Consider the following 21,903-nt stretch of genomic DNA (forward strand, 5'->3'; position numbering starts at 1 on the left):
TTTTTTTTTCTTTCCCACGAAGGGGGGATTATCCCTTGTGGTGAATTGGAGGGCGGGAAAACTCCTCCACCGTACAGGCGCCCACTGGTTCTCCGTGCGGCTGCAGAGAGCTTGCACGGATGGATGCAGTGGAAAAGTGGGCGCGCGAACAGAAAGCGTAATAACAATAATGAACAGGTGAATGAATAGATGAATTAACAGATGGTTGAACCAACGTGGGGACAACGAAAAGAACGAAAGAGAGAAAGAAAAAATGCAGGACGAAAACGAGCAAAATTTCACATATGGAAAAAAAACTAAACCATATGTATATGAAAAGTGCTTAAATTTTGCTCGTTCGCTTGTTTGTATTTGTTTTTTATAATTTTTTTTTTTTTTTTTTTTTTTTTTTTCCCCACTTCTTTGTTCTTGTGTTCGTTTTGTTTCTCTTTTGTTCAACACCTGTTTAGCGCCAATTGCACGATTGTTTCCGCTTCACTTTTTTTTTCCAAAAGTGCATAACGAAAGCGGGCTGCTAACTGGCGCAATCTGCGGATCCGGTTCGTATTCTCCCGCCCGCTGGAAAATTAACAATTCACTTTTTCACTTTCGAGATAAACACCCTACTTACTCATCATCTCTCCCAATGATAGGAAAAAAAAAAAATATATATAATAATTATGAATCACCACCACCGCTGTCACTTTAGTAGCGACGAACTGGTGTGTTCTGCATGCGTAAGTAGGAACACATTGTAACCCCCGTGAGAAACTGATTTTTTTTTTTTTTTTTTTTTTTTTTTTTTTTTTTTTGTGCATCCCGTGGTGTTTATTTTTGTATGCCAATTTGGCAAAGCGGAATAATGTTCCTGTGTTGGCTAGCTGCATACACTACTTCCCTTCCGCATGGGAATACACAAGGAACACAATAACACACCTCCCCCACCTTTGACAGAAGGGCACCTTGAAATATCCCACAAATTGAAAAAATAGGGAATCCTTCACACTTTATTCGTTCACTTCCATGGGAGTTCCATTTTCCCATGGACGGGGTTTTCTCGAACGGTCCCGTCGTTGTGGAAAAAAGTTGCTCCGGTTTTATGCCCCCATCTGGGAGCATATAAAGTTGTGCGTTTTTTTTTTTTTGCATTTTCATATTCCTTGCATTCCGTGCATCCCCTTTAATAAGGTTCATGATCATGGAAAGGAGGAGAACTTCATCCAAGTGGAGCAAAACAAAAAAACAAAAAAAAATAAAAATAAATAAATAACCTCCCCTTTGCCTCCTCTTAATTAAGCTTAATCTGTTTGGAAGGAGCCCACTGGGTGCATCTCCCCCAGAGATAGGACAAATCGGCTTTCCCCGGAAAAATTCTCCATGCGAAAAGCGAAAATCAGAAAGGGGGGAGGGGGGGGGAGTTGCTTCGTACACACATGTGTGCACAAGTGAAGGTTCAGACGCTTGGACGTGTCAGTCGCAGAGGCCACTTAGAAACTTCATTTCGATGAAACCGTTGGGAAGCCCTCCTTGCCCCCTCAGGCGCCAACTCCGTAACTGTTCAGAACGTTAAAGATACTCTCCTGAAGGGGAAAAAAAAAAATAAAAAATAAAATAAATAAATAATATAAAAAATAATATACTAACTATTAACTACTTAGTAATGAGTATGTGGACCACATATGTGCCCTTGTGAGATAACTTCTCTGTATGCAGAACTGCATGACCCGCCACTTGACTCGTCATTCCCTCACCGTCGAAGTTGAGGTATCCACTTGGAAAACATGCGACAGAAACAAAAAGGTGAACGGAAAAATGGTCTTAAAAAGTGATTCCATGATTAGGTGAAATGTAGAATACTTAAGATACATATTTTGCTTTCCCAAATAAATCATAACCAATTTCTTTATAACACTCTTGAATGAATCTTCGAACAATAATATGATGATGTAGGTTATTGATTTGTCTACGTACTGCTTTATGCTGCTTAGGATGAACAGGAGGTTGAGGAAGTACGAGTTTAGGAAGGCGTGCTTTAGTGTGTGTTGTACTCTGAGCAGGGGATTTTCCCGTGTGTGCTCCAGTTGCCCATTCAACCCGTCGTTCATGTCGCCGTTCCGTGTGTCGTCTCCTTCGTAGCGTTGTTGTCTCTTTCGACTGTTCAGGTGCTCGCGCAGGATCCACAGGATGTTCTTTCCCCCGGGAGCAAACGCCTCCTGCTCACTTTCATCAAAAAATAAAACGCTCTCATAAAAGTGAAAATTGGCTCTCTCCAAAAAATGGTAAACATACAGGATAAAAATTTTTCTTAAAATATTATCAACAAGGACAGGCGCATTTAATCCCGTTATAAAAATGGCCTCCCTGTTCTCCTTCACGAAGGCAGTTTGTTCCAAACTCTTTCGACACTGGAACAAATCTTCCACTGTGTCTTTTATACTTCCCCTCTGAATCAACGCCTGTATGGATATGTAGTGGATAAAAATGTTGTGCTTTATTTTCCTTGTCTTTTCATTTTGTTTTTTTCGTTTCCATTTTGTGTTTCCCTCCTGGTATAAGGAATTCACCCAAGAGCAGTGATTTTTATGTGACGTATTTGCAAACTCGTATGATTTCTCCTTCGAACTTTTTTTTTTTTTATTGTGGGGAGATGCCGTTTGATTTTTCCACCAATGGGGCAGTTTTTCCTCTTCTGGTGGAATCCTTTCCCCTCCTTCCTCCTCACATTCTCGCCCTCGTGGATGGAAAGAAAATTCCTTTTCACATTTGAAGAAAACGCAGTAATACATGTAATTGAAGAGGGCGCTATTTACATTTATAAAGGGGTACCTTTGGTTGGGAAAAGGATTCAGGGGGGATTGTCTCTCTTGTTCGATATTAGTATGTCTGGACGACGCGTTCGCCTCATTCGTACAGTTTGCCACTTGTCCTTCGATGTATTCTCGATTGAGTTTGTTCAACAAATGCTCACTGTATATATTCGTGTGGTCTGCATTCGCGTCATGCGCCCTCACGTTGCGCATCATTACATCGATCATTCCTGCATTGAGCTTGTTCGTGCCTCCCCCCGGTGGGGCACTACTCCCCTGCTTTATCTTTATATGCACGAGGGAAAGCGCAAAATAGTAAAGAAACACGACATGCCTAAAGAGTTTCGCGTCCACGGAATGGAACAGACTTTCATAGCTGTTCTTCAAGTTTGCAATTTCATGGAAAAATATTTGGACAATTTCATGTGCACTGAATGAGTTGTTCGTTCTTCGCTTATTTATTTTTTTCTCAAGTTGCTCTCTCACCGACTGTAGTATGCGAAAGTGCTTGAGCGTTAAAAATGTATGTTGCATGTACTCCTCATTCGTCATTCTCCCGTCTTTACAATTTGAGAAACTACCTGAACGGGTAAGGTTGTTTTCCCGTTTTTCACCTGACCCGTTCAGGCAATTTTCACTATTCTTCATTTCGCTTGAAAAATTTTCATTTTTTGTTACTTTCCCTGGAGGTAACAAAAAATAATCTCGTATGTTAGCCAGATATTGAAGGTATACTTTCAAAGTGGCCACGTTTTCACATTCCATCACTAAGTGGGAGATCATAGCCCTGGTTTTCCTTAGTTCTTTGTTCAGTTTTTTTTTATAACTCCGTAGGTACATTCCCAAATTGCGCTCATTCGATTCGCAGTTGTACAATGCACACAGATAGGATTTCACCCTTCCACACAGGGGCAAATACTTCATGCTTTCGTGCACGTTTCCCTTCTCGTTATTCCGATGAATTATTAAAGGAATTTTGAGCATGTCTGCAGGAAGGCCACTCCTCGTTTTGTCCTGTATACTGTTGGGAAAGCTCATCCCTTCCATGATGCTCTTATGATGATCCTCCTGGAACAGGGCTACTATTTTCTCGCAATTATTTCTCAAGTCATCCACAACAATTTGGATGTCCTGGACATTTTGTTGGAACTCTCTCGATAGGATAGATGACTTGATAAAAATGTCTGGATGTTTTGAAATTAATTTTTTCATATTTTTCACGTTTTCATTTTTCTCCTTCGTCAAGTTCATTTTTTTCCTAACTATAAAATTGGTTATGTCTTCCTCATCATTTTGAACTACACTCTTGAACTCACTTTTGGTTTCACATTTGTTCGTTGCGTATTGCAGTGTGCACTGCACTGTGACCGCGTCTTCCGTAGGAGGGTTCTCCATGTTGACCGCACGTAATTAATGCAAAATGGAATGGGAGAACAGAGGGCTAAAACTAATGCTCATATACAATATAAATACAGCTGCACTTTTGCTTATCTAAAAGTACATGTATCGGAGGAGGGTGAAAACAATGATGGGCTTCCTTTTGCATGTGCCACGACAGGGAGAGACTCACCAGGGGAAGGGGCGTCAGTCAACTTAGGAAATACATTTCATCGTCAGATATCTCCATTGACTAATTGAAAAAAAATGGCATTGAGGAGAAGAAAAAAAAGTCGCCGTGCTGTGCATATTATCGTTTTAAAGCGGGTCGACTAGATCGTTGGTTAATCATCCCACACGGCGACCGTTTGGTCACCCATTAGCCAAATCAGTCCGAAAATAACTCACCCAACAGTTCTCACCATGTCATGCTCTTCAACACATGGTCCAACTTAAAAGTTCAAGTTGGTAAGAGGGGGGAAAAAACAGAAAAAACAACTCTTTCTTGCATGTCGCCGTGGAAAAAAAAAAAAAAAAAAAAAAAAAAAAAAAAAAAAAAAAAAAACGTACATATGCATGCACATGTGCATATAATCGTGTATGCACGCGGCACGCGAAAGTTCTTGGGCGTTCTGCCCCTCAATGGTTGCTAGTGCAAGTGGTACAAATGGCCTAATCGTTTAGGGAAATCATCTCGACGTTGTAAGTTCAGCGTTATCACCCAGGCGAATAGCCATAGGGAAGAGTACATACGCATGCAACAAATGGACAAAATGGATTCATACAAAAGGAGGTAGCAAATCGTTCATGCAAATTAAAGGTAACTATAATAGTTGGCGCAACGGGGCATGCTGCGATGGCAGAGAAGTAGAAAAAAAAAAAACCTCTGCTATCAGACAAGTACCCTAAGTCTCTAAAGGGATGGTAAGTGTAGTTAGCAAGGCGGGAAAGAAAACAAAGGGGGGGTTATAAAACAATTGGGAGAGAGACTGGTAAATCCTTTTTCTTCATTTAAGGGATGACCGAAATGGACCGGAGGAGTTAGAAATGGGAGCATAATTACAGGTTAACAAAAAGAGAAAAGAAAATAAAGGGACGTGGTGGAGACAAAGACCCAAAAGGCGCTAACGTAGGATAGTTATTAGAAATTAAGAAAAATATAAAGGTTCGGGAATTTCAATCTGGGAGTTTTACTTGCGGAAAACTGAAGGGCAAGGAGCTGATGGGCAGAGTTCTCCTGGGTGAAAGAAGCTCATGAGATGAAGGAAACGATGGGGAGAAGGGTATTTCACCCGGCTGACGAAGGAACAATAGGGGGAAGGTCATAACGCATACAAGAAATTTTGAAGAGTATAAAGGAGACGACCTAGGCATACAAGTTCATCAAGCGGGTGCGGAAATTATGGGAAAAAAAAAAAAAAAAAAAAAAAGGGAAATAAAAAAGAAAAGTGTAAAACGGAAAACGTCGTGCGCAAAGCTCATGTCAAAAGTTACACGCTACAGAAAGAACACACAGAAATGGAAAAGGCAAAAAACGGGATGGAGGAGGAAAAAACTACATAGGAAATCATATCACTATATATAGCAGAAAGCACATACAGAGAGGAAAGCGCTAACAAATCCGTCCACTAATATAGCTGACACATTGGGCAAAAAAATTTTTTTGCGTGTGTTTATAATGATGCAAAGAGGTAAATAAAAAGTATGCGCGATTGCAGAATGAGAAAAAAAAAAAAATAATATAGTATTAAAAAAAAACTCTCATTTGCAGTACAACTGGTAACGGTTCATACCCCACATATCTGGGGGGGGGGGATAGACGATAGAGGATCTCTACAACCTATCGTCAAAATATTTAACGGTCTTGGAAATAATTTCCAAACATTCATCGAGCTGTTCCTTGGTGATGCAAAGTGGTGGTGTCAATCGAACGGTCTTGTCATGCACAGATCTAGTGATGAGTCCATTTTCCTTAAATTTCAAGCAGATGTCCCAGACGTTGATGAGGTCATTCTTGAATTCAATAGCACAGAGTAAACCTCGTCCTCTAACCTCACGAACGATTCTGCTATCTTTCAGTTCTCTCTTTAATGCCTCTAAGAATGGTCCACCTAACCTTTCTGCATTTTCGCTAAGCTTCTCATTAATTAAAACGTTGAGCGATTCTACACAAATAGCCGCAGCAAGGGGGTTACCTCCGTAGGTAGATCCATGCTCACCTGGCTTCAACACCAACATAACATCATTGTTAGCCAAAATAGCTGAAATGGGGTAATGACCTCCTGAAAGGGCCTTACCAAGAAGAATCACATCAGGCTTCACATCATAATGATGAGTACATAACAATTTTCCCGTTCTTCCTAATCCTGTTTGTACCTCATCGGCTACAAAGAGGACATTATATTTTTTGCACAATCTTTCCACTCCTTTGAAGTAGCCATCGGATGGAAGGATAACTCCAGCTTCTCCTTGGATTGGCTCAACAACAAATGCACACACATTTGGGTCCTGTAGTTCGACTTCTAATGCTTCCAAATCATCATAGGGAACTTTTTGGAAGTTTGGAACGAAGGGACCAAAATTGTTTTTACATTTCTTATCAGTAGAAGCTGACACACATCCTAATGTTCTTCCAGAAAAGTTATTATTACACACAATTATTCTCGCTTGATTTTCGGGAATTTTTTTCACTTCATATCCCCATTTTCTGCACATTTTATATGCTGTTTCGTTGGCCTCTGCTCCTGTGTTCATCATTAAGACTTTGTCGTAGCCAAATAAGGTTGTCAAGTACCTTTCGCACACACCGAGGGAATCACTAAAAAATGCTCTACTGCATATTGTTAATTTTTTGGCTTGATTTATCATTGCATTAAGGATATTGGGGTGGCAGTGGCCTTGGTTTACGGATGAGTATGCCGACAAGAAGTCATAGTACCTCCTATCCTCGATATCATATACAAAAACGCCACTTCCTCTCTTGAGGACAACGGGGATTGGGTCATAGTTGTGTGCTCCATAGGTCAACTCGTTGTTCATGTAGTCTTGGCTGCTCTTGAGTTCTTTTACGAAGTCCATTTTGGCTCTACAGTGGGAGGAGGGAGCGAAGAGAAAAAAAAAAAAAAATTAGAACAAACAAATAAGCAAATGACAAGGTTAGGCAAATGTGTATGGGGCGGGCGGCAGACCGAATAAGGGACAAATATGCAAAAAAAAAAAATAAAAAAATAAAATAATAAAATATATGAACGTTCATACATTTCTGCAGAAGAAAAAAAAAATATATATATTCTTTTAGCTAGCTTAGTTAGCCATTTTGCTCGCTTCAAAAAAAAAAAAAAAAAAGAATGAAAAGAAAAGAAAAGTGGGGGGCACGCCGTAAAATATTAAGGTGTGAAGAAGTTCAGGTACACGCCATGCGAGCATACTTCACGTTTGGTCCCCTTTCTTTAGTGTGTTGTAACTGTCAGCGTACACCAACACTGTTTGCTCAGCCTACACTAATGTGTCAAAACTTACAGTTCAGTTGGAGAAAAATAATGCAAAATAAAGGCTGGAAAAACGTTGCGTAGAGATTGAGTATACGCGGGCAAGGGGAATTATTTTCCTTGTATGGAGAAAAGTACTACAGTGTGATGCCTATCTGTAGAGGTTAAAAAGGGTTGCGTATAAATTGAAGGGGTGCGCCGTGGTATGGGGTATTCCGTATGTGCGGTGTAGAGTTCATATGATTAACACAACATGTAGTATTGGTATGCTTCTCCGCCAATGGCCCCGTAGAAACATATAAAACTATTTCACGCAAATAAATTTTCTCTCTCCTCGACTATCACAAATGTACATGTAGATTTGAAGCTAGGATGGTAGTATTACTTAGGGGGGCAGGAATATATGCTTGTTAAGTCACAAAAAGAGGTTCCTTCTTTCGTTGAAAGGGGCGAAGTGCTGTGGAAAGCTTTTAAAATATGTGTAAAGAATTAGCGGAAAGTTAAGTAACTTTTTTTCTTTTCTAAAAAGAAATGATGCTGTTTTGACGGTAAAAGAATGAAAAGAAAATTTTAGTTACAATGCTTTTATGTGTAGAAATTACAGTTTTAGGTTTCATGATTTAGGGTTATTATTATTTTTTTTTAATTCAAATATATTTCGCTGCTCGCTAAGTTAGTTTTTTTTTTTTTTAATTTCGCCAAAAATAGTTGGCACTTTGAAAGGGGGGGGGATTTACATAATTAATAATTATTTTATTTACGTATGAAGGTTCGTTATGCTCGTATGCACCCATACTATATGGGGTTCAGGGGGGTGTGCAGCTCAAACGTGGCGATTTCTCCTTCCAAACATTATACATAATAGTTATTCATCCGGAGTTGTGCACTCATACGGTAGTTAGCGCATTCGCAGCACGGTTGTACTTACCCACCCCCCCGTGGTAAGTATCCTTTAACCTTTTCCTACATGCACTGTAGGGGGATACGTGAAAATAATTCAACTTCCCATTGCACGGAGCGCATCCCACGTGCTGTATGGGTTCTGCGGGAGATGAACCGCGAGGGGATTATAATACATCTGCTCATGTTTATATATGCATATCTGTAAATAATGTATTTTATTTATTTCATTTTTTTTTTTTTTTTTTTGCATGTAGAGATGACTTCAGAATATGCTACTTTTATGTGCTACAAATTGTATAGGGATAGGATATATAGAGCTTTACGCGTGATGCTTTTTCTGAACGTATCAGCTAGTGGTGAACCCTGGGGTGAATGGCATACCTACAACATGTTCGTTTACCGAAGGGAAAGGAAGAGAAGGCCTTTTTCCAGCACATCCCCCACGCACATATGCATATTATATTACTTGCTCCTTTTGTGGGCCAAAGTACACAGCTTTGGATCATGTAATAAGAGGGTACTTGCGTTATTTAATTTTCGAGCGCAGAAGCCATCCCCCTCATATACACACAGAGAGGGAAAACATGCGTGTCGCCTTGGTGATGGCTTTGTGATGGAGTACTCCTCATCGAGTATAACAAGCTACTATAGGTTTGATTTATTTTGTTTTCCCCCACTCGTTGTGCATTCCATAACGAATGCACGTTTAAAAAAAAAAAAAAAAAAAAAAAAAAAAATGACATACCAATTTGCAGCACTGTGCCATTTGTACCTTCCTTACCTGGGCACTACCGCAGAGATGGTGAGCTGATCCATGTAACTTTCGTAAAAATGGAAAAGGGTGATTTTCTCTCTATTCGGTTTCTAAGCGGTGTGCATAAACATTGTGGGTCGAGCCATCCCCCACGTATTTCTTTTACATTACCGGGGGTGATCAATCCTTTGGCTTTTATTACCGTTGGGGAGGGGGTAGCGATTCCAGTGGAGGCTTTATAATCAGAGGAGTTTTTTCAAGCATGTCCCATGTGGCAATGCTACCGTGCTATATGAGTGCGTTATTGGGTACCCTTAGGACTGGTCCTTTTGCCTTATTTAGATTCGCCTGCATGTACATACACATGCATGAATGTTAGGGACATTGAAGGGCACATTCATAATTGTATGTGCTTTTTTTAAAGTTTTTTTTTTTTTTTTTTTTTTTTTTTTTTCTCCGTTTGGAGGAAGGAGAAAGAGGAAAGGGACATAATACAAGGAGCATCACTTTCGTTTGGGGGGGGTGAGAAAAAAAAAAAAAATGGAAACGTGGGAAATGCTGATATGCAGTCGTCATGGCGTTTGTGTTGGTTTGTACATATGTACATTGTGTTGTGCACAGGAGCGGGGTGGGCGCCACTCATCATTTCGTGAAATGAGGATTCACAAATGGCGTCGACAAGCTGGTGTGCATTAACAGGGTTTGTCAAGGAGGTATACTTCTTTCTTAGTCCGTTTGTTAATCCTTTGGATGATTTGCTTCGCCATGCGCGTGGAAACCGTTTTGCTACTCGGTCTGCCCGTCTGCACGCCTTCCTTTATTCCCTCCTACTTCTCCTCGCCCATCGACTTGCCTGCCCGTATAATCTCGTCGACGAGCAGGATCTGCTGAGAGATGGCCGTAGCGATGGAGATGATTTGCTTCTTCACAGAGTAGTTGTCGTATATGCCTACGGGGGTGGAGGTGATAGGAATAATTGAAGTCGATATGTTCGAATGTATGGTACGTGTTTCACAGTGCAGGCGCTCATGGGATAGTCACTCTCCCCTGCCTGGTCCGTTTCAAGCTCTTACCTTTCAAATGGGCGATGATGGGCTCTCCAGTATCCAAATCGAGACCGAGAGGTTCCGACTGGTCAGCCATATATTTGTCTATAACATTGAATAACTTTTCGTGAATATCGAGTCCACTATTTTCTAGGAGAATCTTGGGAATGTTAAGCAAGCTATTTGCATAAACATCGAAAGAGAACTTTTGTTTGCCTCGCATTTTTTTCTCTTCCTCTTTTAGTTTACAGTAGGCTGTAATTTCAAATGAACCCGCACCAGAAATAACACATTGATCTTCGATAGCATTCTTTATGCTCCTCAATCCATCTCGAATGGCATCTTTAATTTGTTTAATGGTGTAGTCGTTTGGAGCTTGAATATATAGGGTGCAGCTTTTAGGGTTGACGACCTCTTCAATGAAGGTATACTTCTCATCATTAATACATATTTCATAGACGAGTCCTGCAAATCCTACATCTTCCTCCGTCAAATCATACACATTGTTGCAAGCATTTCCACCACAGCAGAGTACAATGCGTTCTAGGTTTCTTCTTTTAATTCGTCTTAAGGCCATGATATTTTCCTTGGCTAGTAAGTCCAAACTGACAGGATCTATTCCTTTTTGATTGAATACGGCAAAATTATACACTTCGTTAGTTTCTTTAAATTTCTTTTCTATAATACTTTTTTTTAGCTCAATAATTTTCTTCACCTTATCGTCTGTGAACTTCCTTTCCGACTCAACTAACTTATCTCTATCCTCCGCATTGGAATAGACGAAGGAAGAAAAAACTTCACTCTTCTCATACTCCAAACTAACATTCAACACTAGCGTGAAGCACTTTGTCAGTTTGTTTGGCATGTTAGGGTGCCTACATCCATGGTCCAGAACCATACCTCTAACTAACTTTGTGTTAATACTCATATTCTTCTTTATATCCATTATTTCAATCATGTGGAGATCTATCTGTTTCTCTGGATTGTAAATAATTTTTATGCTTTCCACTAAATCATCTGCCAACTTATCTGCGAGTGGAATAGGTAACTTGGTTCGAATGCATGTCTTTGCAACGTTATAAAGTAGCTCCTTGTCAAATTTTTCTTTTATGTTTATGGGTATTTTCATTTTATCCAGTACATTTAGAAGAATCTCTTTGGCTTGGTCGAAGCCCTGTGTAATAATGCGTGGATGGATACTCTCATACAGAATGTACTTTTCTGATAAATATATTAAAGAAGTAGCTACGATGAGGTTGCTAGTGGAACCATCTCCTAGAGTTTCATCTATGGATGAACATATTCGACTGAGCATGCTCGCCGTTGGGTGCTGAATCATCATTTCGTTAAGCAGTACATTACCATCCTTGGTAATTTTTATAGCGCCTGAGGCACTCACAAGCATTTTGTAGCTCCCTTTGGGACCGAGGTTGCTCTTTATTATTTCGTACATCCCTTTGCTGGCGTTTATGTTTGTCAGGAGAACGTTGGTGGAGCGCAGGCTGTCCGCCTTCTTGTTCAGTAGATGGATCGACATCTGCATGTGCAAGTGGTGTAGAGAAGTGGTGTAGAGAAGTGGCATGCGTGTGAATAGGTAGCAACATGAGTAAACAGGTGCATTCATACGTGGGTGCAGCGCCGTGTGCGCAGATCTGCGTGCGCCCCTTTTTCCTCCGCAGATGGGACTTACCTTTCCAAAACTTCAGTGGGATGAAAAAAAAAAAAAAAAAAAAGGAAGAAGAAAAAAGAAGGGATCCTTAAATTGATGAGAAAGTCAGTTCTTCGCAGTTCAACCGTAACCTTCTCGACTGGTTGGCAGGAAGTGACACTTTATGTTACGTTTTTCCAATGTACTCAATTTTGACAGTTCTGTGTGGTTGCCTTCAAGGCCTTCCTCTAAACTGTGCGCTTAATGGGCGGTCACTTTCTTTTACCCTCCTGGCAAGTTTTTTTTTTTTTTTTTTTTTTTTTTTTTTTTTTTTTCCTTTTTCTCCCCTCTTTTTGCGTTGCTATTTTTTCCGCTGTTTTACGTCTTTGCGTCATCCAACTTGGTTATTTTTTTTTTCCCCCCCCTTTTTTGTGGAACGACGCGGAGGCGAATTTTGTAAGCGCGCCTGGGGGGCGACAAAAAAAAATGCACCCAATGTTAGCCGCCGGGACCGTACCTCTTTCGCTGTAGAGAGCAAGCCCACCAAAACGATACGGGTGTAGCCATCTAAGGCAATATTTCCATGGGGTGGATAACTGCGCACAAGTACGCAAAAAAGAAAAAAAAAAAAAAAAAAAAAAGAAGCATACATGTGATTTACAGCCACTCCATATGCTACTCCGCGCATGCATTTGGTATTAGCCCACTTGTGTGGCAGAACCTGGCCGTAATTTCTTAATAGTGACGATTGGGTAACGGGGCATTGTTCAGAGGAAGTATTGATCAGGAGGGTGGCTGTAATTCATTTCCTCCGGTGAAAGTTGCTGATCCTGTAAGAGGAGGTCTTTCACTGCCGCCCCAAACGATGAGTCCTAATTAAAAGATGGCCCACATAGTGTTAATCGATCCTCCACCTTTCCCTTCCATTTTAATCACCCAACGGGGAGGAACCTATAAAGGAATACATATAACAGAAACTGGAGAGACATGAAATATGGGTCTGGCTCTCATCATGTGTCCTACATTTCCCATTCACCATGCGCTCTTCTTTTCCTACTTTTTTTTTGAGTAGAGAAATGCACCGCAAAGCGTCTCTCTAATTCGTTAAAGATCCTCACCGTGTGGATTGGTGAAAAGAGGAAATTTTTAATTTTCCTATAAGTGACTCTTAAGTTATTTTCAGCGAGTATCAACTGAGGGGGTGAAGGACACCATATCTTTGCGAAGCGAAAATCGAACAACAAGGGAGATACCATTTAAGCTGCTTACACGTGGGTGTCCATGACCAGTAGGATCCCCATTTGTTGATGATTTTTTCCTTTTTTCCTTTTTTCCTTTTTTTTTTTTTTTTTTTTTTTTTTTTTTAAAGATTTACACACCTGATGGGGCTAGTAGCCAAAGGGGCAATAGCAGCTGGGAAAGTTATAACCAAATCAGGCAGACGGCAAATATACACAGGGTTACATGTTTATTTCATACAACAGGTGTTAACAGTTCGTAACGGTTGATATGTGAAGGGGGGAAAAAACGGGGCAAGTCAATTTTTTCACCCTTTTGTACAGAGAGGCGCGTTAGCGGGATGGTGCAGGGGTGTATGTAAATGGGTGCAAGATGTGCATAACTACAAACGTGGCGGGTACGAGGCGTAAGACGGCAGATGGTCAGGTCTAGGTCTGCGGGGGCGGCCCAATTCTTCGTCGCCACCGCTTCTTTAACCACCATGTTAGTTAACATCGCGTTAAGTAACACCGCTTCTTTAACCACCATGTCAGTTAACACCGCGTTAAGTAACACCGCTTCTTTAACCACCATGTTAGGTAACACCGCTCCTATGTGCACCGCCCGTGTCCCGCCCTAACAACAGCGCAGTTTTTTTTTCTTAATTTTGGGGGGCACCGAGTTGTGCGACACATGAGGGTAAATCAGCAAGTAGCCCTCAGAAGGATTCAAGCCATTATTATATTTGTACCCGAACTTTTCAGGGTCGAAATGATACATGGTGGTGTTTTCTTCCTCCTTTCCAGGAATAGGAGCATCTGTAGGAGACAAAGAAGGGAAGGTAAGCTTTTTATTAATGCCTTCAAATAAATTCATGTTTTTCTGATACGATGGGTGTATTAAAAAGTGTTCATATTTTTTTTTGTCAAATTCGATAGAATCCATGGGGTTAGGGGGGTCATTATTGATCTGGTCATTTTTGCCCTCACCATTACTGGGGGGGTTATTTGTTTCGTTGTTGCTTTCACTTAATTGTTCTTTGTTAAGGGCAGGTTCATTCAGAGTGTGAGAGTAATCATCCTCCTTTTTCTCTGTGTCTTCACCGGAACCACTTTCTTGCGGATCTTGAAAGAGGTGATTCGATTCTTCTGGGTCTTCCAGGGGTTGGTCTTCATCATGCGGATACGAATCTCCTTCGTAATCACCATTCAGCTGATCACCATTCAGCTGATCACCATTCAGCTGATCACCATGCAGCTGATCACCATGCAGCTGATCACCATTTTGGAAAACACCATCGCTTACGACATGGTCGTTCATCACACCCCTGTTCTGCGCAACCTGCTCGGCATCTCCTTCGTTGCTGCTTTTGGCGTCGTCTAAGTCGTCCCCTTCGTCATTTCCTAATGCACTCTCTTCATTGTCGTGTAAGCTGTCCCCGTGATCGTTCTGTAAGATGTCCTCTTCGTCGTCCTGTAATTCTTCCTCCTCTGTGTCGTGTAATTCCTCTTCTTCGACGTCGTATAGCAATTCCCTTTCTGCGTCACTTGCGGCTTCCTTCTCCACTTCACTTATCACCTCCCTATCCACTTCACTTATCGCCTCCCTATCCACTTCACTTATCGCCTCCCTATCCACTTCACTTATCGCCTCCCTATCCACTTCACTTATCGCCTCCCTGTCCACTTCACTTATCGCCTCCCTGTCCACTTCACTTATCACCTCCTTCTCCACGTCACTTATCGCCTCCTTCTCCACGTCATTTTCCTTCTCATTCAAGTCGCTCTCCGTGGAATACTCCTCATTTTCGTCCGCTTATAAATGGATGAGACAAAAAAAAAAAAAGAAAAAAAAAAAAAAAAAGCATGAGTCAACGGAAAAGGATAAAAAAAAAACAAAAAAACAAAAAAGGGGGTCTAAATCAATCCATAAAATGAACAATACTCTGTGTAGCGAAGCATGATTTTTCACTTATATATGACCATACACCAATTTTGCCTGAACGAGCTAGCTAATCTGTCACATATATATTTCTTTTTCTATCAATTTTTTATGAACCGTTCAGGTAAAAATACAAGTAGACACAAAACAGTTGCAGTTGCAACAAGAGGAGACACATTCACATAGTGGTAATTTTCCCTTCTGAAGTGTCATCGTGAAAAATCACCATGATTCGATTGCATATGTATGTGTGTAGAAAAATAAAAAAGGCATATATACCTGATCTGTTTAAGTCACTGAACTCATCCATCCTTTGAAGGCAGTGGGAAAGTTATTCAATTTTGTGTGTAGAGCGGTTAAATTGGCAAAGTGGAAGTGTGTGGAATGGTCCCCTTTGTTTGGGCATATGCCGAAGGGCACAAAATGGGGGAAAAAATGTGAAAAAATATAGTAAGAATAAATACACAATGTGAAGGGATTATTCTAAATTGAAAAATTGACAAAGTAAAAGGCTATTTCCTTTTTAACTTTTCCCCTTTTTCCATTTCTTTTTTTTTTTCTTTTTTTTTTTTTTTTTACTTTTTGCACTTTGCCCATGAAGCCAAGCGAAAGGACAGCGATCTTCCAACCGCTAGTGAGTCACGTCGAGGAAAAAGGAGCAAAAATACCTCTACATAATTTTTCTTCCGCATTAAGGGACATAGGACTAGCTAGTTCTTTCAAAAATCCCCGTCCTTTCTAATGTACACATGGAAGGGACACATTTTGGGAATTTCTCTTTTTTTTTTTTTTTCTTTAAATCTTTGATAGGGTGAGAATGGGAAAATAACCAATGTGAGAAATGTCCATATTTTTTTTTTTTTTTTTTTTTTTTTTTTTTTAAGTTATGCTAAAAAGAGTGTATGAACATCGTCCCAATAGGTGTCCCAGACGTGTAATGAGTCGCTTACGTGAGCTTCACAAATGGATAAGACGCATTTTGGGTGAATGCGTAACTGTGTAAGCGGATTATTAGCGGCAGGTAATTTTCTATTCACACTGATAGAAAGTGCGATAAGAAAAATCTGTGGGGTGCCCTAAGTAAAATTGTGTGATGTATTCCACAGAGGGTTATATCAATTCGTTTGACAAAGGCGGAAGCTCCCCTTCGGATTCAAAGTACATGTCACGAGAGTAGCTAATGGAGAAGTCTAACAATGGTCCATTTGTGTATTTCACTTTTCTTCCCTTTTTTTTTTTTTTACTACCAACGGATAGATCTTTTTTCCTTTAGACTGATCTCCCTCCCCCCGTTAAATGGAACACACATTATCTACTAACGCAGTGTTAGAAAAAAATGTCTTTCCCAATTGAGCGGTATAGTGAAAGTGGCCTTTTAATCGGGAGGGGGAATTGGCTGAGACGCCGGTCACACATTTGATGATAAATCCATACAGAAGAGAAGAAGGGAGATAGGAAAAAAAAAAAAAAAAAAAAAAGAAAGAAAAAAAAAAAAGAGAGGGTCCCCGGCATGGGCGTAACGACGGTAAATCTGCTTTAGAGACTGGTCTCAGATCTAATCACTGATGATACACCCATACCTGTTATACATATAAATGTGCAAAAATGCCTATTTTTATGTTCATAATTTTGTACGTATGTATTCTTCCCCTATGTTATCCTCCCTTCGCTGAGAAAAATAATTTCCCCACAATCGCTTCACACCTTTCTGTTGGAATATTCATTTGATCATCGGTTGCAAAACTTTGAATTTAAAAAAATCTTCACCTATTTATGCACATCATGTTGTACGATCTTTTTTCGGCGCAGAGGGAGGGCAATACTGACCCCAAGTTTCGCACTGCATGTGTCAATATGAAAAAAAAAAAAAAAAAAAAAATGGAAGGCTAAAGTGAAAAACAAATCAAAGCGGAGCGAAGCGAATGGGCTAAGGGCTCATTGGATAAGCTGAAAATGGAAAAAAAATAATACACTTAAGAAAAAAAAAAGAAAAAGAAAAAAGAAAAATTAGGAAAAACTAAAGAACGGCCTCATGCGCTGGCATGGTTTTGAGGATCACTCATAGGAAAAACCCACTCCTTCCCATGTACACGCCCAACCGCACATTTGTATATGGCATTATAAAAAGATGCTCATATGCATCCCTACAGGTGAACACAAAAGGGTAAAGTTCGTCATTGTTCATATGCAAATTTTTTTAGCCTCCCCCCCCCTCCCCTACATCCACTAAAAGGAGAATAATAGCATACTATAGCACAGTGAAGTACACCTTTATTTTTCATTTATTTTGCCAAAGGGGAAAAACATGGCTGATGGAGAGTACAGCTTCTCCTTGACAACCTTTAGCCCCACGGGGAAGTTAGTGCAAATTGAATATGCCTTGAATAGAGTTTCCAGCAGTTCACCTGCTTTAGGTGAGTTCGTGTTACGGTTGGAAAAGTATTGCCATTTTTCTGAATACCCTATTCACATAATCCTCCCCCGTGTTTTTCCTTCTCCACTTTTTCCTCGTGTACTCGCTTGACGTATACTCATGTCCATTGGGATATGCACATATAATGTGCGCTACTATAATATACCGCGCTATAGTTGTCCATGCCCTCCACCTTCCCCTCCCCAAGGCATCCGAGCTAAAAATGGTATCATAATCGCAACGGAGAAGAAGAGCCCAAATGAACTGATAGAAGAAAACAGTATATACAAAATTCAGCAGATTAGCGAACACATCGGAATTGTGTACGCAGGAATGCCTGGAGACTTCCGAGTGCTACTAAAGCGTGCCCGTAAGGAAGCTATAAGATACTCCCTACAGTATGGAAATGAAATATTGGTAAAAGAACTTGTTAAAGAAATAGCATCCATAGTACAGGAGTTCACCCAGACAGGTGGAGTGAGACCATTTGGATTGTCTCTACTGATCTGTGGAACAGATGCGTATGGATACCACCTGTATCAAATTGATCCCTCTGGATGTTACTTTAATTGGCTAGCTACATGCATAGGAAAGGATTACCAAAATAATATTTCCTTTTTGGAAAAAAGGTACAGTACCGATATCGAGGTCGAGGACGCCATACATACAGCCATCCTCACACTCAAGGAGAGTTACGAGGGCGTCATGAACGAGAAGAACATCGAAATAGGTGTGGCCTGCAACGGCAAGCCCTTTAAAATTCTAACCCCCAACGAGATTAAGGATTACCTCATTGAAATAGAGTGAGAGCGTTGGGGCGGTTTACCGGTGAAACTGCAAAAGTCTTGCACGGGCGAATTCCCCCATCCCTTGGTGCACATTTTTTGAACACTCCTAAGGGAAGTTGCCTCCCCGTGGAAGACTCGTAGTAAACCCCCTCACTTCGTCCCCTTTAGGATATGTGAATTTCACTCCTCCCATTCCTTCGTGCCTTTTTTTTTTTTTTTTTTTTTTTTTTTTAAAAAACCTCGTACCGTTGGAGAAGCATATCAACACGTATGATCTTCCCTTCGGTAACAAACAAAACGGCATGCCTCGCAAAACTATTTAAATAGTTACATGTACTATGTGTATATACGTAGGTGTGTATTTTTTTTTTTTTTTTTTTTTCCCCACCATTGTGATGTGGCATTCTTGGTGGAAAGGGTTTTCAAAAGTCCTTGCTCATCCTGGCGGTTGGCCCCGTACGGGGATTTACGAATTGCGTACATAATAACATGTAAATTGCAATCGCCCAGGTGGTCCAGATGGTCGAAATCGTTGCCTTCGTTGCGATTGCTGCGATGGCTGTGATTGTTGAGTATGTCATGCGGCGCGCGCCCAGTGCGTTCCGCCTTTTTACAATTACGCCCCTAACGGACAAGGAAATTCTCCCGAAGTAGCATCGCCGCAAAAAAAAAAAGAAAAAAAAAAAAAAAAAAGCTTTACATGCCCCGGTAATCTGGCGCAACTAGAGTTACGAACACTTTTCCAGTTTCCTAATAAATTGGGCGAAAGCAATTTCCGGTCATGGTATAAGCCAAGTGTGAAAAAAAGGATTAAAGGAAAAGTATCTCGACAGGCATACACTTCACGCACATGCGGACGCAGCGTTTGATAATTTATGATTAGTTCGCTATAAATCCCCCCTCAGCAAAAAAGAAACGGAAAGCTGGCCCCAAAATGAACTACGTACGAACCATATTTTGTAAAGGCCGCCAGGCGGTCAAGAGAGAAAACACACCTTTCATCATAAACAGTAATTTTAACCTTGTTGGAAGAAGGTACATTAACATGGGCATGAAAAAACTGAACAAGGGTAGTAGCGGTGAAGAAGTAAACTACACGACCAACCAACCGAAGGCAGTGCGCGTACCAATAATGCGTTTTTTCTATGGCATCATCGTTCTAATGGCAGTTGTCCCTATATGCCAGACGCTTTACGAGACGAATAAGTATTACGAGGAGGTAAGTTGCCCATTTCCCAAAACCCTCATCCATCCATCCATCCATATATATATATATATATATATATATATATATAGGGGAGTATGCCTTTTGCACGCATCCAACAGTCTTCTATATATTTTTCCTTCTTCCCACCACACCACCTATGCAGAACAAGCATTTGTACGAAAAGGAACAGAGTTAAATCTGGGAGGAGCAGCTTGTCTGTGTTTCTCCCGTGTGGACACTCCAACCTTCATGTGTAGGAATTTCTGTGCGTAGGAATTTCCGTGCGTATGAATTTCCATGCGTCATATCTTCGCTACACACCATCGGCATTTTTTTTTTTTTTTTTTTTTTATACCCTCTCTCCCCACGTCATGTACATGTGCCTTTTTTTTTTTTTTTTTTTTTTTTTTGTCACGTCTTTAAATTTATTTGTATGTTGTGGCTTGTACAAGTGCGGAGTGACGACACTTAAACGTAGATAACGCACCCATAGGGGGCAGAGTTTACCAATGGGAAAATGTAGCAAACGAAGCGTGTATTCCTTAAACGTAAAAAATAGGAAATGTGCTCCTCCTTTAGCGACGGTGGAGAACCCACCAATAGGAGCGAACCGCATGGACAACAAAAAAAAAAAAAAAAAAAAAAAAAAAAAAAAAAAAAAGGGGTTATGAAATGGTGATGTTCTTCAGGGAGGAAAATGGGTCCCCTTTCCCCTCACACTACAACATCCCCCTAAAGTTTAAGCCCACCTGGAAGTACCTCGTGCGATCATGCAAGTGGTGCAAAAGAGGAAAATTAAAAAAAACTTCCAAAGAGATATTCTTCTGTATGTACGTCATTAGCCCGATGCCAGTGGACACCCTCATCTCTCTCCTTAGCTGGTCAAAGGAAGAAAAAAAATGATTGGCTAATCGTCCCACCTGTGCATAAAAGAATAAAATGGGTTTGGCATTCTGTAGGTTTAAGATATATTTACAGAGGAATTGAAAGCTGGTGATGAAATTTGCCCCCATGTAATTGTAACAAATTCCGTACTCTCCTTTTTTTTTATCAAACTTGTAACCCATATCTGTGCCCCCCATACGATTATGTTCGAAGCCTCGGAAGGTTAGAGAGCTACCTATGCTTCCACTGAAATGGAAGTTCCCTAGTTGGTAGGGATTGTCTTTGTTAAAGTCGTATTTCATCCCATTGGTAAAGCTTAAATATGTCAAAAGATTTTCTCGGAGCTTTTTCACAAAGAGGTAGTGGAAGTGGTTTTTAACAAATTTCGCTTCACAGAAGGGTAAAGAGAGTTCACTATCCATTTGGTAGAGGTAGCCTGACGTGGGGTAGTTCGTGTGTTCTACAAGTTCGGATGGGTTGCTACTACCTGCATTGGTGTTTCCATGTGGTACCTCTTCAAGGGAATGACCCTCCTGGTGCACTGATTCCTTAGTCCAGCCGTAACATAGTCTGTCCCGCTTATACAAATGGCGTAGTGTATGTTTGATATATCTGTCTGGCAACTTTAACATCGTTTCAGATGGAATGTAGTTTTTGCTTATGCGTTGAAAAAGGGTGTTGAAATTTACATCCCAAATGAGGGTGTGTCTTTCTCCCACGAGAGAAGTTTTCAGCGCGTTGCTTTTTACCAAGTAGGATCCATCTTGAGTGTTACTTACGCTGCTGATATTTCCCTCTAAAATTACGTTAACATTAGCTAGATTTGTTAGGTGAGGGAAAACAAAACGGAGACCAAAGTTGTTTGTGTATAAGCTACTTATATTAGCTTTGAGCTGAAAAGTATTTATGGTGTTGAGAAGATACGGAACATTCATTTCTATGTCGGCTGCTACTTCTCCGCGGTTATTTACATTAGTGCCTATGGCGTAGTTGTTTGTTTGTTCGCGGAAGGCATACTTCACCTCGACTTGTGTATCCGTGATGCTCCTTAGATTTATTACCGGAACATCAGCGAAGATATTTAGCCGATGTATTTTTTCGTTGCACTTGTTAATGTGAAGGAAGAGATCCTCCAAGGTTGCACTTTTCCTTATATCTTCGAAGAGGAAGTTAAGTTTTTCTCCTTTTAGCTTTTTCAAGCCCTCCACGTTGACTTGCACGCTCGTCAGCTTCTGCGAGAGGGGGTTCTTTTCCTCCATTTTGTCACGGTAGGTAGGGATACATGTATGGGTGGACCTGGCGTTATAAGTGTGTCATAGCCATGCGGTTCACTGGGTGGGGTGTTCCACGTAAAGCAGAGTGGGGTGTACCCACCAACACAGACACCCCGGTGGGGCAATCTGGAACAGTAAGGCTATACAGCCGTTTGATGCTTCCTTCCACTTTTCC

General features: G+C 40.7%; 7 protein-coding genes across 7 annotated transcripts; 2 read left to right on the plus strand and 5 right to left on the minus strand.

The window, feature by feature from the left end:
- Window positions 1-1,514: 1,514 nt before the first annotated feature.
- On the minus strand, window positions 1,515-4,181 carry PKNH_1141300 (conserved Plasmodium protein, unknown function; the record flags this gene model as incomplete). The annotated part of the gene is made up of 2 exons (XM_002261549.1): window positions 1,515-1,559; window positions 1,731-4,181. The coding sequence occupies 2 exons, from the start codon at window positions 4,179-4,181 to the stop codon at window positions 1,515-1,517; spliced, it is 2,496 nt and encodes an 831-aa protein (XP_002261585.1).
- A 1,815-nt stretch (window positions 4,182-5,996) lies between these two features.
- PKNH_1141400 (ornithine aminotransferase, putative) lies at window positions 5,997-7,241 on the minus strand (the record flags this gene model as incomplete). The annotated part of the gene is made up of 1 exon (XM_002261550.1): window positions 5,997-7,241. The coding sequence occupies one exon, from the start codon at window positions 7,239-7,241 to the stop codon at window positions 5,997-5,999; it is 1,245 nt and encodes a 414-aa protein (XP_002261586.1).
- Window positions 7,242-10,135: 2,894 nt separating this feature from the next.
- PKNH_1141500 (T-complex protein 1 subunit zeta, putative) lies at window positions 10,136-11,891 on the minus strand (the record flags this gene model as incomplete). The annotated part of the gene is made up of 2 exons (XM_002261551.1): window positions 10,136-10,257; window positions 10,382-11,891. 2 exons carry the CDS (start codon window positions 11,889-11,891, stop codon window positions 10,136-10,138), a joined length of 1,632 nt encoding a protein of 543 aa, XP_002261587.1.
- Window positions 11,892-13,856: 1,965 nt separating this feature from the next.
- Window positions 13,857-15,471, minus strand: PKNH_1141600 (conserved Plasmodium protein, unknown function; the record flags this gene model as incomplete). The annotated part of the gene is made up of 2 exons (XM_002261552.1): window positions 13,857-15,034; window positions 15,441-15,471. 2 exons carry the CDS (start codon window positions 15,469-15,471, stop codon window positions 13,857-13,859), a joined length of 1,209 nt encoding a protein of 402 aa, XP_002261588.1.
- Window positions 15,472-17,466: 1,995 nt separating this feature from the next.
- On the plus strand, window positions 17,467-18,381 carry PKNH_1141700 (proteasome subunit alpha type-2, putative; the record flags this gene model as incomplete). The annotated part of the gene is made up of 2 exons (XM_002261553.1): window positions 17,467-17,575; window positions 17,783-18,381. 2 exons carry the CDS (start codon window positions 17,467-17,469, stop codon window positions 18,379-18,381), a joined length of 708 nt encoding a protein of 235 aa, XP_002261589.1.
- Window positions 18,382-19,296: 915 nt separating this feature from the next.
- PKNH_1141800 (conserved Plasmodium protein, unknown function) lies at window positions 19,297-19,765 on the plus strand (the record flags this gene model as incomplete). Its single annotated transcript, XM_002261554.1, has 2 exons — window positions 19,297-19,581; window positions 19,733-19,765. The coding sequence occupies 2 exons, from the start codon at window positions 19,297-19,299 to the stop codon at window positions 19,763-19,765; spliced, it is 318 nt and encodes a 105-aa protein (XP_002261590.1).
- Window positions 19,766-20,288: 523 nt separating this feature from the next.
- Window positions 20,289-21,713, minus strand: PKNH_1141900 (sorting assembly machinery 50 kDa subunit, putative; the record flags this gene model as incomplete). The annotated part of the gene is made up of 1 exon (XM_002261555.1): window positions 20,289-21,713. One exon carries the CDS (start codon window positions 21,711-21,713, stop codon window positions 20,289-20,291), a length of 1,425 nt encoding a protein of 474 aa, XP_002261591.1.
- Window positions 21,714-21,903: the final 190 nt, after the last annotated feature.

The sequence above is a fragment of the Plasmodium knowlesi genome (genome assembly GCF_000006355.2).
Source record: "Plasmodium knowlesi strain H genome assembly, chromosome: 11".
NCBI classification, from domain to species: Eukaryota; Apicomplexa; class Aconoidasida; order Haemosporida; family Plasmodiidae; genus Plasmodium; species Plasmodium knowlesi.